General features: G+C 42.5%; 1 protein-coding gene across 1 annotated transcript; it reads left to right on the top strand.

Moving 5' to 3' along the window:
- The first annotated feature begins 943 nt into the window (after positions 1 to 943).
- Positions 944 to 15,220, top strand: LOC142497814 (IgGFc-binding protein-like). The gene is made up of 11 exons (XM_075606163.1): positions 944 to 1,085; positions 2,015 to 2,343; positions 2,563 to 3,136; positions 3,570 to 4,168; positions 4,409 to 4,976; positions 6,238 to 6,833; positions 7,728 to 8,298; positions 8,436 to 8,635; positions 9,033 to 9,401; positions 9,676 to 9,962; positions 14,465 to 15,220. The coding sequence occupies exons 1-11, from the start codon at positions 947 to 949 to the stop codon at positions 14,472 to 14,474; spliced, it is 4,242 nt and encodes a 1,413-aa protein (XP_075462278.1). The 5' UTR covers positions 944 to 946; the 3' UTR covers positions 14,475 to 15,220.
- Positions 15,221 to 16,461: the final 1,241 nt, after the last annotated feature.

Here is a 16,461-nt window from a genome sequence, read left to right on the forward strand (position 1 = left end):
GGTGGGGGAATACCCGTTACACTTATTTATTCAATTATATAAATCCCTGCTTCTATGTACAGTATATAAGCACTGGGATATATTGGTACCTGTATTGTACCTAACGTGTAGAAGTTTATTCCCCATTAATAAAGCTAATGAGTGCCAGCACAAACCACACAGCAAACTATTGACTGGGTCTACTGCCACTAAGAAAGCGCTCAGCATTGTAACATCTAAGTGTCCTTGTTGCATTATGTTTAGTATATATATTCATGGATAACATCCATGTATGCTGAGATTAATACATGTTGTATATACAAAAACAAACTCCTCCATGTATAGATGGAATAATACATGCCCATACAGTCTATGTTCTTTGTTCTAGTCGCCTCTTATGGTTGGTATAAGAGTGTGTGGACATCATTGAGAGTCAAAACGGATCCGGGGGAGTTTAAAACTCAACTGTATCTCTGGATCCCCAGACATCCCATATGTGTGCCTCAGTGTTGGAAAATCAGAAATGCCTACCTACAGATATATTCATAATACAGCTCAACCCTGTTATAACGCGATCCGTTACAACGTGAATCCGCTTATAACGCGTTGCAAGCGTGGCTCCCAATTTTCGTATATATGAATACTTTACAACACGATTATTGTTATCTTAAATAGTTTATTGTACAATGCATACAATTGTACATTATTTCTAACGCGATCCGCTTATAACACAATGTGATTCTTTGGACCCCAAGCATAGCGTTACAAGGGGGTTGAGCTGTACGTAGATACTGTGTAGATATACAAAGGATCAAAACTAATGAGAGGGATAATCAATGTATCCCTCATTCACACCATCCATATGTAATTTGAATAAGTATATAGTTCTCCGTTATATTAATTCTCATCCGCAGTATTCTGCTAAATGTATAAATGCTGAGGATATTCTACTGTATTTTCACAGCCGATGGAGAAGGTCTTATCCAGTGACTGCAAAGAAGTCTGCACCTGTAGCCCAGCGGGTGCTCTTGAATGCAAGGACACTGGTTGTGCCAGTGATGAAAAATGTCAGATTAAGGATGGCGTTGTTGGATGTATCAATATAGGTAAAGCCAAGTCTCCATGTTAAAAGCATGTTAAAATGCAGCTCAGTAAAGTGCAGTGTTAAGGTAGGTTGGTATTTACTCTGGCACTGCTGGAAGGACTAACAAAGTAGTAAGTAGTAGGGGGTCAGTCATTAAAATGCATTACTTTATTATGCACTGTAAGCCCAGTATCTGCATATAATATATTACTATGATAAAGTAGTTGAAAAAAGAAAACTGTAAATTAGGAATTACAGATCAGAGCCTTTGTGTAAAACATTTGAAGAGCTTTGTTATACACAGAATGTGGTAACTTGTCAGTGAGAATCTTCAGAGCCACTTGTACTGTATTTTATTCTAGTATCTACAGGGGGAAATAAGGTCAGATACCTTAGCAGATCTCAGCTGTGCTCTATGTGCGGTAGTAATAATAACAGGGTTTTTTTTGTAAACAGCTTGGACCATTGTTCAGTAGAGCTTTCCCTGTAATATGTATAGTTATTTGTTCCCTTTGTTTAAGCTTTAAAGTGAAAAAGTTAATATTTATCATGGATGGACATTAAACTGCATGTCTGTTAACGATGAATATTGGATATCAGACTTTTGTGAATAAACTCCACAGTAGTCCTACCTTGTCCAGATGATTTAAAAGCAGCATTGGTTCTGCTTCCTTCACCCATCTCAGACAAACAAGTAATTTGTTTAAATTGGTGAACTCCCATTCCATGTCCCAAAAAAACAAGAGGTGGAAATGAAGGAATAGGGGATTTATTGACACATTATTAGTATTTTAAATATTAGGGTAGTTTTCTTCCACGCCTCCAAAAAAGTTTTGTTCTTGTAATTGGAAGTTTTTAATTTTCCTTCTCTTTCCTAATAGATTTACTATTCTGCATTACAAATGTAGATATTACTGTATTTATCACAAATAATACATTATTTCTTTCCAGATCCATGCAAATCCATGAAATGTAGGACCAAGGAGACCTGCAAGATTCAAGATGGAAATCCAGTCTGTGTCCCTGATTACACAGGCACCTGTTGGGGATGGGGTGACCCTCACTACAACACCTTTGATGGTTACAGCTTTGACTTTCAGGGCACATGTACATACATTCTATCTAAATACATTGGCGATGATGCCACGTTGGTGCCCTTTACAGTTGATGAAAAGAATGATAACAGAGGGAATCAGGCAGTGTCCATGGTCAGGCTTGTCAATATCTACGTGTATGAATATAAGATCTCCATTCTGAAGGGCGAGTTTGGCAAAGTTAGGGTAAGTTTCCCATCCATTTGTTTTTGTGTTATATATGGATATGATGTTAGAAAATACCAGCATCAAAACTAACAAATGGGAGGTACATCATCTAAAATGTTTCAATCAGAATAGATTGTATACATGGGTACTGTAGGTTATTATACTGCTATACTGCATGCCACAAAGCATTAAGATGACTGGTTTTCTTATCTCTTTTTCCACTGTCTCCCCTTATAGATAAATGATGTTGTCACTAATCTGCCTGTAACATTACTAGATGGAAAGATCTCTGCAAGCATTAGTGGTCTTTATGTTGTAGTGCGTACAGATTTTGGTCTTCAAGTCACTTACGAATATAACTTTCATGTGGTGGTCACCCTTCCCAGCAGCTATTATGGTGCTACTGGTGGCCTCTGTGGTAACTTTAACAAAGATCCCAAAGATGACAAGATTTCCATAGACAATAAACCAGTCACCGCAGTCATAGATTGGGCCAGGAGCTGGAAAGTCAATGACAGAGACCCCTTCTGCTGGGACTTCTGCCGTGGAAACTGTCCAACATGTGATGACAGCAAGAAGGGCTTGTATGGAGGAGATCAGTATTGTAGTATCATCAGCAAAGCCGCAGACGGACCCTTCAGAGAGTGTCACCCCAAAGTTAGCCCCGATAATTTCTTTGACAGCTGTATCTATGACGTCTGTATAAATGATGGTGCTAAAGCATTACTGTGCCAGGCTCTTAGTGCTTATGCCAGCACTTGCAGGAAGCAAGGAGTAAAAATATATGACTGGAGAACACCGTCTGGATGTGGTAAATATGAAACTTACATGAGAGACAAAAAATATATCTTCTCGTTGTTGCATATCCCCACTGTTCATACTTTCACATTTGTTGAGACTAGTCCTAGTTACCCATACTGATTTCCCAGTGACTCCATTATCTCTCTATAACAATGGCAGGGTGAGAAAGTGGATTGAGTGAAAGAGAAAGGGGAAGGAGGTGGTGATAAGGTGGAAACATACAACATTGATATTCCAATATTTAATTCCTTAAAACACTGTAGTTATGATTGTTATGACATGCTACATATTAGAGTAGGACACAGAGGATTGTTCTGTGGGGAAGTGTAGGTACAAAGAGACTAAAGGAAATGATCATGAACGTTTTGGGAGCCCATTTGGATAGCTGATATATTTTGAAATACTCGTTACACATTTAAATTGATTGTTTCTTTTATTTTAAGTTCTACCTTGTCCTGCAAACAGCCACTATGAGGCCTGTGGAAATGCCTGTCCAGCCAGTTGCTTTGACCGAACTGCCCCAGCACTATGCAAGGACGCCTGTGTGGAGACCTGCCAGTGCAACGATGGCTTTGTTCTCAGCGCTGACAAATGTGTTTCTGTTGCAAGCTGCGGCTGCAACTACAACGGTTTCTATTATCAAGCGAACCAGGAATTTTGGTCTGATGACACCTGCAGTGTGCTCTGCAAATGTGACCCAACCTTGGGCATGGTGGTTTGTAAGCCGACCAGCTGCAAAGCAAGTGAGAGATGCATGGTAGTCAATGGAGTCCGTGGATGCAATCCAATAAGCTTCTCTACCTGCTCAGCTTCAGGTGACCCTCATTACGGCACTTTTGATGGCAAGAGATTCGACTTCATGGGCACCTGCATTTACCAATTAGTTGGAGTGACCTCTAGTGACGCATCTCTCACCCGCTTTACTGTTAAGGTTCAGAACAACAACCGCGGCAACAAAGCTGTGTCCTACACAAAAGTTGTCACTTTAGAAGCCTATAATATGACATTAACCCTCAGCATGGACTACCCACGTCGTATCTTGGTACGTATAAAGCAAGACAGGCAGCTGGTTAATAATTATATTCTGTCTATTATTCACTATGTACAGTACGTTGAAAAAGAACAGACTCAGTTGATTTTTACTTTGTTACATCACTAACAATAAAAAGGAACACAGGTTGTATCTGTCTTAGTGTCATGTTGCGCATGCTAGATTTTGTATTTCTGTGTTGCTGTGTTTATATTGATCATTAAATGTCCATTTTCTTGTCATCTTTCTCAGATTGATGGAGTTGTCAGCTCACTACCAATGTACTACCAAACGAACAAAATCACAGCATATATCAGTGGCAATCGTGTCATTATAAAAACAGACTTTGATGTCACTGTTACTTATGACTGGTACAGCTATGTGGCAGTGACATTGTCAAGCACCTATTCCAATGCTGTGGCTGGCTTGTGTGGCAACAACAACAAAAACCCCAATGATGATCTTAACATGAAGAATGGAAATGCAGCATCAAATTCTGCACAGTTTGGTGACAGCTGGAAAGTAGGGGAGGTCCCTGGTTGCTCCCCGGAGTGCACAGGAAATTGTCCTCAATGCTCCGAGGCTCAGAAACAAGACTACAAGGCTGAAAAGTACTGTGGAATCATCACCAAGTCCAATGGGCCATTTAGTCAATGCATCTCTACCATTGACCCAGCACCATACTTCGATGATTGTGTTTTTGATTCATGCCAATACCGTGGTCATCCGTCAGCATTCTGTAATGCCATCACCATCTATGTGGCTGCTTGCCAAGCTGCTGGGATCAAAATCCAAGAATGGAGATCAGCCTCTTTCTGCCGTAAGTTTTGCTTTGTTTAGATATACAGTATTTACCAAAAACACTGCGCAGGCTCTTCATAAAACGTGCCCTTTGCCATTGCATTTAAATTATATTGAAGGTATTTTGAACACACCTGCAAGAGTGGGATTATCAAGATATAAGCCAACTACACTGTACTGTATGTGGCCTTGCTTACGTGGTTGCTTGCTTGTGGAGTGGTTATACTGTATGTAGCAATAAAAGGAGTTTTAGTGGAATTATGACAAATACTACAATGAGATGTTCAATTTTTCCACCATTAGCCATCAATTTATCTGCCATGTCTGATGAAGTGACATAAACATATTTAGCTTATTGGTTTGGGTGAAATGTAATAAAATAGAATAACACATTTATTTATTTTTACAAAGAAGCCCCGATGCACGTCCAATATGACAAATTATTTAGTTCATTTCTATATGTTTTTTTCTTCTCACAATTATGGGTCATTTAGTTCAATATTTTGGTCAAAACATATCAACCCTGCAACCGCGACAAGGTGACCCTTTCAACACATCGTCCATTACCAATGTTATACTGTGTCCTTTAGTATTTCCTCCACTGCACAGGTAAAAGAGAAAATAAAACAATGATATAGCCCAGGACTGCTTAACACCAGTCCACAAGCCACGCCCCCCCCCCCAAACAGGTCCGGTTTTCAGTCTATCCCAGCTTCAGCACAGGTGGCTCAATGAGTCCCTGCTTCAGCACCGATAGCTCAATCAGATGCTCAGTTTGACTGAGCCTCTGATTGAGCCACCTGTGCTGTAGCCGAGATAGCCTGAAAACCTGACCTGTTGGGGAGGCTTCGGGGCCGGAGTTGAGCACCGTTGACATAGTCAACAGCATGGGATGTGTAACATGTGCCTAACGAGTTAAAGGTTAGGAGCACTATATATGTGACCTACAGTGCAGTTACAACTTGATGAAAACCAGAAGTGCCCTAAGAAATGCAGTGAAAAAAGTCTAGAAACAAATTAAATGCAAAAAATATAAATATACTTCCCAGGCTTACTGCTATAGCAAAGGTCATTACCACCTTCCTCCTTTGTTTTACTGTGGTTGATATTTAGCCTCTAAATCGCAATGTCAAACATAGCTATCTATTTATAACGTTTCATGAATACTTCAGTCTTTGTCATTATTTTATATGTGATGGGGGTCAGAGAATTAGTGATCCATTCTGTAAAAACGGTATTTTAACACTGATCTTTCCTCTCTATTTCCTGCCTACTTCTAGCTGCATCTTGCTCTATAAACAGTCACTACGAATTGTGTGGAAACGGGTGTCCTGTTACCTGCCTTGGTATTTCCTCACCTGCTGGCTGTGACTCCCCCTGCAAAGAAGCTTGTCACTGTGATAATGGTTTCATCCTGAGTGGCGATAAGTGTACCCCCATCGCCCAGTGTGGCTGTGTCTACCAGGAGAGGTATTACCAGAAGGGTGAAGCTTTCTTCCCTCAAGGGCTGTGCAATGAGAAGTGCCAGTGTGGAGAGAATGGAGTCGTCAAATGCCGGGTAGAAATGTGCGGGCCCAACGAGGAATGCAAAGTGGTGAACGGAGTCCGTGGGTGCCAGCCAACGAGTTACGGCACATGTGTGGTGAATGGAGAGCCACACTATATTTCCTTTGATGGGCTCACATTTGACTTCCAAGGCACCTGCACCTACACATTGGCAAAGGTGGTGGAAGATGATCCTCGGCTAGTGAAATTTTCTGTGGTTGTGGAGAATGAGAGCTATGGCAAACTCAAAGTGTCTGTGCCAAGGCTGGTGGTAGTTTCTGTGTATGGTTACACAGTGGCCATTGAGAGAGACATGACGTGGAAAGTGAAGGTTAGTAACAACCATACATATGTGCATGAGCCATTGTGTAATGTTAAATCATAGAGAACTTACAAGTTAGTTAGTAAAACATGGGTAATTCAGAATTGCCTGCATGGCAGCTAAACAGGTACCAAGAAATAGTCCCAAATTCAATTTTTTATTACTTCTCTTGTAACACTGTCCTTTTATTTTCCTTCTTGTTAAACTACAGTAACACATTTCTGTTTCTCCACTTTGTGCCCAGTTTGCTTTCATTTTCTCTTTACCCACTTGGCAATACCAACACGTCTGTCTTATCTCCAACAAATTCAGAAGGGGAATATCTCAGGGCAGAGACAATGCATTAACCGTTGCTCCACTTTTTAATATAGAATATACATCTCTTTGATAAAGTCCCTCTCACAGGATGAAACGCGTTAGAGGTTCTTCAATGTTGACGATTATGAACCAATAAAGTTTTTTTGATGCTATCATGCTTGGTTGAGACTACGGAGTGTTAGCAGTGACCGCTTGGATTTTCCCTTTGCCATTGCTCCACTTTTTTTGAGCATTTTGAGCGAGCCGCTGTCAAAATGAACGAGACCAGTTTTCTGGATATGGGATGAAGACTTTCCATAGGTTTTGCGAGCAGAAATGTCACTGGGTTCAACTCTACCTCCTCTCCCACCATCTCCTCCACTAGTGCGTGTATCATACCCCAGAATGGCCGTATACCCGGACACTTCCACCAAATATGTGCACATACATTGCTCCACTTTTCAATGCTAAAAAAATAACATCCAAGCAGACAATTAAATGGTTCGCATTGTGAGCAAATAATCCCAGTGCCAGCACACAGGTAGAATGAGGCAATGAAATCAAGTAGGCATTAGTATTGGTTACGTTTACTACTTGTACCCACAGGTTGATGGAGAGCTCAACAAATTGCCATTGATCCTTAGAGATGGAGATATCTCAATAAATCAAGAAGGGAAGAATATTGTCTTACAGACCAACTTTGGCTTGAAGGTTCTATATGACACAGATTATTATGTAATTCTGAGTCTCCCCAGTTCATATAATGGCAAAATTGGAGGCCTATGTGGCAACTTCAATGGAGATCGTAATGATGAATTCAAGCTTCCCAGCAGCCAGGTCGTCAAAAATGTGGATGAATTTGGGGCAGCCTGGAAAGTGAGCATTGCTGGGGCCAAGTGCAGTGATGGTTGTGGAGACCAGTGTCCTGTGTGTGATGCCATCAAAATCCAGCCATACAAAGGAACATCATCCTGTGGCATGATCACCAACCCAGCTGGGCCCTTTAAAGCATGTCACTCCAAGATCAACCCAGATGAATACTTCAACCACTGCACCTATGACTCGTGTGCTGTGGAAGGGAAGGATGATATCCTGTGCAAAAACCTGCAGGCCTATGTAGCTGCTTGTCATACAGCTGGTGCCACCATTGCCTCCTGGAGAACCCCCTCCTTCTGTCGTAAGTTAAACATAAACGTATTTCTACATTTAATAAGAATATACTATATGTCCCATTAAAGGCCTGAAAGATTCTGGGGGGTGCCACATTGCCTATAAAGTGGGTAGCTAATCTTAATGTTTTATTTTCCTTTCCAGCTCTATCCTGTTCTGCCAATAGTCATTATGAGCTTTGCACCAGCACCTGTGGCAATACCTGCTCTGGTATCACTGCACCAACCTCATGTACAGAGAGATGCTTTGAAGGCTGCGAGTGTGACTCCGGCTACGTGTTTGATGGAGACAAATGTGTGACTCTGGACAAGTGTGGCTGTGTCTTCAATGGAAGATATTTGAGTGTAAGGACCATTTTTCTCATTTGAAAACAAAGAAGCTAATACTGGTTGTTACTGTTAAATCCCATTTTAAAGATATTTACCTTGACTTGGAAACAGAAATAGACGGTGAGCAAATTTTCCATTCCCTGGCATGTGCTTGACAATGTAGCTTGGAATATTTTTTTTACCATTATTGCTCAGTTAGTCCAATTTGACTGATGGGCCTCTTGGGAATGTCTGAAGACAGAGACCTTGCTCAAACTACATGTAAGGTGGTAGTTTCTAAAAGCCGCAGGTTGTTTTTATAGGCATCATAAAACCATTATTTATGTTCCTTTTGCCTTCACTTCCTTCCTTTGGCTGTAAACTATTCTTAAGAATGTGATTTTTTGAGACTTGTACTTTAATCCCCCTACAGGATGGCGATTCCTTTGTAACTGTTGATTGCAGCCAGCAGTGCAAGTGTCAGGCCGGAGGTGTTATTTGCGAGGCACTATCCTGCAGATCCAATCAGCAATGCGAACTCAAGAATGGGTTGCGGGGCTGCTACACAGAAGCTGAATGTTCAGTCAACCCAAACATGTTAAGCACTTTTGATGGCTTGTCTGGCGGACCAATGGGGCCTGGTCCCTATGAAGTGGTCTCTCTATGTGACCCTGATTCAGCTTCTTGGTTTAGAGTCCTAGCTGACATTCAACAATGTGACCAAGGAGAGCCATCTGTTGCAAGGCTCCATATTTTCCTTCGTGATGCTCTGGTGACCATATCTAAGGAAAACAAGGCATGGGTAAGTCATCATAAGGCTCATATTACTGAAAGGTTTTAGACTAGAGACTGAGGCCTAGTATTCAGCTACTTTTTCTCTAACGTGAGTGCAATTGAGACAGAAGACCACTATCTGAAGAATAGTTGTATTGTATTTGGGCTGTGGAATGATGGCTATGGCACAGTTTAAAGAGACAGCTTGTTGTGTCGGTTATGGAATCATAGTACTGGGTGCAAGAATTAGTATTGCTTGTTCTAGACTCATCTGAAGGTAATCATTCCCTCTGTTATTCTAGGTGAATGGACGCCCAGTAAGCCTCCCGGTTAAGGTGTCTGGTTTGCTATCAGCCAGCATTGAGGAGGCAACAGTTTTGGTTCAGATTGGCTCAGGCTTGAGGATTGTGCTAAGTGAGAGTGGAGAGCTAACACTGCGTGTGACACAGGGATTGTCCAACTCTCTGTGTGGGGCATGTGGAAACTTTAATGGCCAGAGTTCAGATGACCTTCAGGGTCCTGGGGAAAAAATAGCTACTGACATTTTGGAGCTTGTTGCATCTTGGAGAGCTCTTGACTTCAGCAGCTGGTGAGTGACTCCTTTTCCCAAATATCCACTCTCACAGGTGGGAAAGTCTTATGGTTCTCTAAACTCTTCATAAGGTTAAGATTTTCCTGATATTGAGAAATTGGTCCAACTCCTATTGCCTTCTCTATTCTCTAATCATGTAAACAAATATTCTGCTTCTGGTGGCCCTGTGGTTGCGCAGAGTAGAGATGTAATATATTATTTATTAAAACCTGCACAAAAAAATAATAGATTTGCCAAAGAAACAAGTTAGTCTTCCTAGTTTCATACTATGAGTATTGTAGCTATTATCAGACGCACATCTCCTACAAGAGAGTCCCCTTTATATTTCTAACACTTTTGTTGACAGTATCCTGAATTCTCAGATCCCTGTTCAAAATGTACAGAAGAAGAAAATCACGTGACAAAACACAGATCTTTATATGGAGGTACATTTATGGTAAAACACCCTGGAAGCGTAAAAAAAGAACATTTAATTCTATAATTAAAATGAATAGTAACAACAACTGACAAGGAAAAATGGTAACAATGTGAAGACATACATAATATATACAAATAAAACACAAGAAGTGTGGCTCGAGAGTAGATTGTGTGTTGAAGAGAACATAAATTGGTACTGATATGTCTGATGTGCAGATTTGCTCAAATCGTGGGGATGTATACATATTTACGCTCCCAGGGTGTGCACCATAAATATTTCCTTTTGAAGATCTGTGTCTTGTCACCTCATTTTCTTCTTCTTTCCTACCGTTCTCTTTAGTACATAGGTAGCATCCCATTGCCACATTGCGGCAATACGGCACAATCATATATCTTTATTACATTCACATTTATTATACTTTATCTGTTGAGCCTTCTCCTTTTTCCCCCTGCTGTTTAAAATGAAGCATTTCAGTCAGTCACAAAACTCTTTGCTTACATATTGTATTGTATTGTATGTCTTTATTTATATAGCGCCATTAATGTACATAGCTCTTCACAGTAGTAATACACATGGTAATCAAATAAATAACAGATAATATAAATAACAGGTCATGGGAATAAGTGCTTCAGACATAAAAGTAACATTAAGGAAGAGGAGTCCCTGCTCCGAGGAGCTTACAGTCTAATTTGTGGGTAGATAGAACGTACAGAGACAGTAGGAGGGAGTTATGGTAAGTGCGTCTGCAGGGGGCTAAGCTTTATATCATGTGTCCAGGATTATCCACAGTGCTATTCATATGCTTGTTTAAGCAAGTGTGTCTTAAGGTGGGTCTTAAAGGTGGATAGAGTGGGTGCTAGTCGGGTATTGAGGGGAAGGGCATTCCAGAGGTGTGGGGCAGTCGGTTAAAAAGGTTTAAGGCGGGAGAGGGCTTTAGATACAAAGGGGGTATAAAGAAGACATCCTTGAGAAGAACGCAAGAGTCGGGATGGTGTATAACGAGAAATTAGAGCTGAGATGTAAGGCGGGTCAGAAGAGTGTAAAGCTTTAAAAGTGAGGAGGGGAATTGAGTGTGAGATGCGGGATTTGATCGGAAGCCAGGAGAGGGATTTCAAGAGGTGAGACGCGGAGACAGTTTTAGGAAAGAGCAGAGCGATTCTTGCAGCAGCGTTTAGGATAGATTGTAGGGGAGACAGGTGAGAGGCAGGAAAGCCAGACAGCAGGAGGTTACAGTAATCAAGACGGGAGAGAATGAGGGCCTGAGTCAGAGTTTTAGCAGTTGAGCAACAGAGGAATGGGCGTATCTTTGTTATATTGAGGAGGAAAAAGCAACAGGTTTTAGATATGTTTTGAATGTGAGAGGAGAATGTGAGAGAGGAGTCGAGTGTGACCCCTAGGCAGTGTGCTTGGGCTACTGGGTGAATGATCGTAGTTCCAACAGTAATGTGGAAGGAGGCAGTAGGGCCAGATTTGGGAGGAAGTATGAGGAGTTCTGTTTTTGCCATGTTGAGTTTAAGGCGACGGTGGGCCATCCAGGATGATATAGCAGAGAGACATTCAGAAACTTTGGTTTGTACAGCAGGTGTAAGGTCGGGTGTTGAAAAGTAAATTTGTGTGTCATCAGTGTAGAGGTGATATTTTTACCCAAGAGATGTTATTAGGTCACCTAGAGAGAGTGTGTACAGAGAAAAAAGAAGAGGTCCCAGGACAGAGCCCTGGGTTACCCCCACAGAGTGATTAATAGAGGACAAGGTGGTGTTAGCAGAAGAGACACTGAAAGTACGATAGGAGAGGTAAGATTAGATCCAGGATAGAGCTTTGTTCCGAATACCAAGAGTATGGAGAATGTGAAGGAGAAGAGGGTTGTCCACGGTGTCAAATGCTGCGGAGAGGTTGAGTAATATGAGCAGAGTGTAATGACCTCTGTCTTTGGCAGCATGGAGGTCATCAGTTATTTTAGTGAGGGCTGTTTCCATGGAGTGAGCAGTGCGGAAGCCAGATTGTAGAGGGTCTAGGAGAGAATAGGTGTTGAGAAAATGAAGCAAGCGAGAGAAACAAGACGTTCAAGGAGTTTGGAGGCAAAAGACAGAAGGGAGACAGGTCGATAGTTAGACGGACAGGTAAAGTCAAGCTTGCTGTTTTTGAGAAATGGTATAACTGTTGCATGTTTGAAGGAGGAGGGAAAAGTACCAGAGTAGAGGGAGGAGTAAAAAATGTGTGTGAGCATAGGGATTATAGTAGGACCAAGAGGTTTTAGGAGATGGGAGGGAATGGGGTCAAGAGGGCAAGTGGTAGAGGAAGAAGAGGAGATCAACATTAACACATCCAACTCTGAGACAGTGGAAAAGGAGTCAAGGAAGGCAGGAGGAGAGTTGGGAAGAGGTGTAGGATGGGAGGAAGAAACAGACGGGATGTTCTGACGTATGGATTCTACCTTTTCCTTAAAATAGTCAGCAAAGTCCTGAGCAGAGATGGAGAAAGAAGAGGCAGCTGAGGGTGGTTTGAGTAGAGTGTTAAAGACAAAGAGTCAGAGTGGGTTAGACTTATGCGTGTTGATTAGGGAAGAAAAATAGGCTTGTTTAGCTTGCGAGAGGGCAGAGTTGAGACTGGATAGCATAAATTTGTAGTGAAGGAAGTCTGCGAGAGTATGAGATTTCCTCCAGAGGCATTCAGAGGAACGAGTGGAGGAACGTAGCATACGCGTGTGGGAATTTAGCCAGGGTCTGAGGTTAAAAGGGCGAGGACAGTAAGGAGAAAGCGGGGCATGTAGATCAAGAAGGAAGGATAAGGCAGAGTTGTAGTTCCTGACCAGGTTGTCAGGGTCTGTAGCAGAGCTGGGAGAGGAGAGGGAAAAGCATAAAGTGGGCTCAAAGTGAGGTATGTGAATAGAGCGCAGGTTTCTGCAGAACGTGGGTAGATGAGTTGGAGAAGGGGAGAAGCAAGATAGAGAGAATGAGATGAGGTAATGGTCAGAGAGAGGAAAGGGGGAAATGGAGAAATCATAGAGAGAGAAGTTCTTAGTGAAAACCAGGTTGAGGGAGTGGCCGTCCTTGGGGGTGCTGGCTGCAGTTCACTGTTGAAGGCCAAAAGAAGAGGTTAGAGAGAGAAAGCGGGAAGCCCAAGGGTGAGAGGAGTCATCAATGTGGCAATTGAAGTCCCCAAGGAGAAATACATGGGAGTCTGAGGAGAGAAAGAAAGAGAGCCAGGATTCAAAGTGAGAGAGAAAGGCAGAAGGGGAATGAGCAGAGGAAGGTGGGCGATAGATGACTGCCAGAGAGAGGAGAGAAGATCTGGACAGTGTGAGCCTCAAAGGAGGGAAAAGCAAGAGAGGGAGGAATAGGAACGGTTCGGTAACGGCAGAGAGATGAGAGCAGGAGCCCCACACCTCCACCCCTGCCATCAGGGCGCGGAGTGTGGGAGAAAGAAAGGCCACCGTAGGAGAGGGCAGCTTCCAGAGCAGTGTCCGACTGAGTGAGCCAGGTCTCAGTTATGGCAAATAGGAGCACAGAGTGAGAGAGAAAGAAGTCATGTACAGAGAGGCACTTGTTAGAAAGGTAGCGAGCATTCCAAAGAGCACAGGAGAAAGGGAGAGAGGAGGGAGGGTGGCAGGGGATGGGTATGAGGTTGGAGGGGTTGACACCAGGAGTAGAGGTTGCATTTGGCAGGCGAGGACGAGAGCATGTAGGAATAAGACAGGGACCAGGATTGGGAGAGATATCCCCAGAAGCAAGGAGGAGAAGCATGGATAGAAAGAGAATGTGAGGAGGATTTGTAGGGGTGTGATTTAGTGCAGGCAATATAGCTATGCAGTGTCAGAGGGCGCAGGTAAGAAAGGAGTTCATGTGAACTCAGAATTGGTGAAGAAAGGAGAGATGGAGATATATGAATAGAGTTAGAGACATAATGAGCCTGGTAGAAGGAAGTGTATAATTTGAGAAGAAGTGAGGCCACAGCAAAAAATAAATGGTAAAGGCAGCATCACAGCAATAGTTATGTTCTGGGAAGTGCGTACCCCCATATCTTCTATCACCCTTTAAACCTGCTTATGCTATGCTCTAACGCAGTGTTTTCCCCCTTGCAGTAATGTCTAAAAAATATTATGAAGATACCTATACCAAAGAACCCAACCCAACTATGGTCCTTTCTTATCTGCAAGATATGAACCCAAACCAAACTGCATCCACCCATCACCGACAGGCTACCTAGAATGTACCCCTTGTCTGGGCACAAAGACAGATGAACTAAAGAATTACACCAAGATACAGTACAAAGACCACTTAGGCCTCTTGTGCCTCTGAATTGTTAAACCACTTAGGTCTCTGAATTGTTAAACTAGGCGCATTACAGGATTTTATGGGCCATACAATGATATAATGCTCATAATTCTAAACCAAATAATGCTTTCCTGCCGTGCTCTCTCTCAACTGTGACACATTCACTGCCTTTGGTACATACAATACCTTTAATTTACCCATTGTTTAAATCACGTTACACTAATGCTAGTCTAACACTGAAATGATACCCCCATAACACGTCGTTAATCGAATCATGTACTGTATTAATGATGCTAAAGTGGAATAACCATTAGATTACAGCACTATGAGTAACTTTTTCTTTATGTAACACTATGTTGAAGGAACACTGCTCCTTTGTTTTTTTTAATTAAATCTGTTTGTCTGAAATAAGTAAGCTGCTTAAAAAAAGTTGCAAAGAAACAATGAATCAAGATTGTATGAATACAACGTGTTCACTGTGCCTTCTTCTTTCCTTTCTTTTGTGTAGCCCACTTCTGTCTTTTGTAAATCTTGGGGATGTAACGGTTGAAGTATAGGTATTATTTCTGAAACTGGATTGTGAATGGCTTTCTTTTAGGATCATGCGTACTGTATAAACTTCACATTGGCGACATAGCTACATAGCTACCATTGAAGGAAACACCCTTTAATGCTATAGAAACTCAATGTAAAAGTATGTGTATTGTTTTTTGGGGGGTCTTGGTAGATGGTAATGAGAATCTCATCTGATAAAGGTACACCTTAGTTAATGATCTATGTTTTTCAGTCCCCTAAAAATTGTTAAAATACGCTTTAGTTATATTTTGAAGCAACTGCTAATTTGATGTCACCCAAGGGACTCTGGTTTTGAGTGTTTATAAATATATATTGGGGTGGGGGAAATATAAGAGTCCCCTGTGCTGTCTAGTCCAAGGATGGCAAGCTATATATCACTACTATGTCACGTGACTATATCTAATAATAATAACAACTTTATTTCATATAGCGCTTTTCTCCCAATAGGACTCAAATTACAGTAAAGGGCACGGTACGCAGTGAGCCTACAGTCTATGTTTTGGTGCTTGAGGCACAGGGAGATAAAGTGACATGCCCAAGGTTAAAAGGATTCCTTCCTTAAAACTCAGTGTCAGTGTCTTTACTCACTGAGCCACTCTTTACTCCTACTAATCTACAGAGGTAAATGCCTTCTGCTTTCCCATGACCCATGAGATGCCATTCGTTATTCTTGGCTATGTGCCCTCAGCAATGAGAACTTGTATTCCTGGCCCTTCGACAATCTTATGTATCCAGGTCCCCCTCTGCGGGTCAGAACTCCCCTCTCCAGGTACTCACGGGGAGGTGCGGGAGTGTGTGCGCACCTCCGGTGTGCGTGAGGCGGTTGTTGGAGGTGCAGGAGGACAGCTGGTTATTGCACAGGGTGTGCGCATTGCCGGAGACTCCCGGCGGCTCCAATGTAGGGCGCCGCCATCTTGCGTGAAGTCGCGCATGCGCAGTGGAGCTCCGGCGGCCCTTATGAGTTGCGCATGCGCGAGTACAGCCCGCGAAGCAGTAGCCTACCAGGGAAATCTCTTGGACGGGACTACAAGTCCCATGAGCCTCGGGACCGCCCCACATGACGCCAAGGAGCCAATAGGGCTGGAGTTTCTCCCTGCTCTGGGGGATAGATAAATGTTTTGCGTGCTGAGCCCACACGAGCAGTCGGGACCAGGAAGAGCTAGGGGAAGGAGGTGAGTGCAGGGGTCTGTAACCCACTGCAGTAGGGCAGCACCCCCCTAGGCCCCAG

The sequence above is a fragment of the Ascaphus truei genome, chromosome 6 (assembly GCF_040206685.1).
Source record: "Ascaphus truei isolate aAscTru1 chromosome 6, aAscTru1.hap1, whole genome shotgun sequence".
Taxonomy (NCBI): domain Eukaryota; kingdom Metazoa; phylum Chordata; class Amphibia; order Anura; family Ascaphidae; genus Ascaphus; species Ascaphus truei.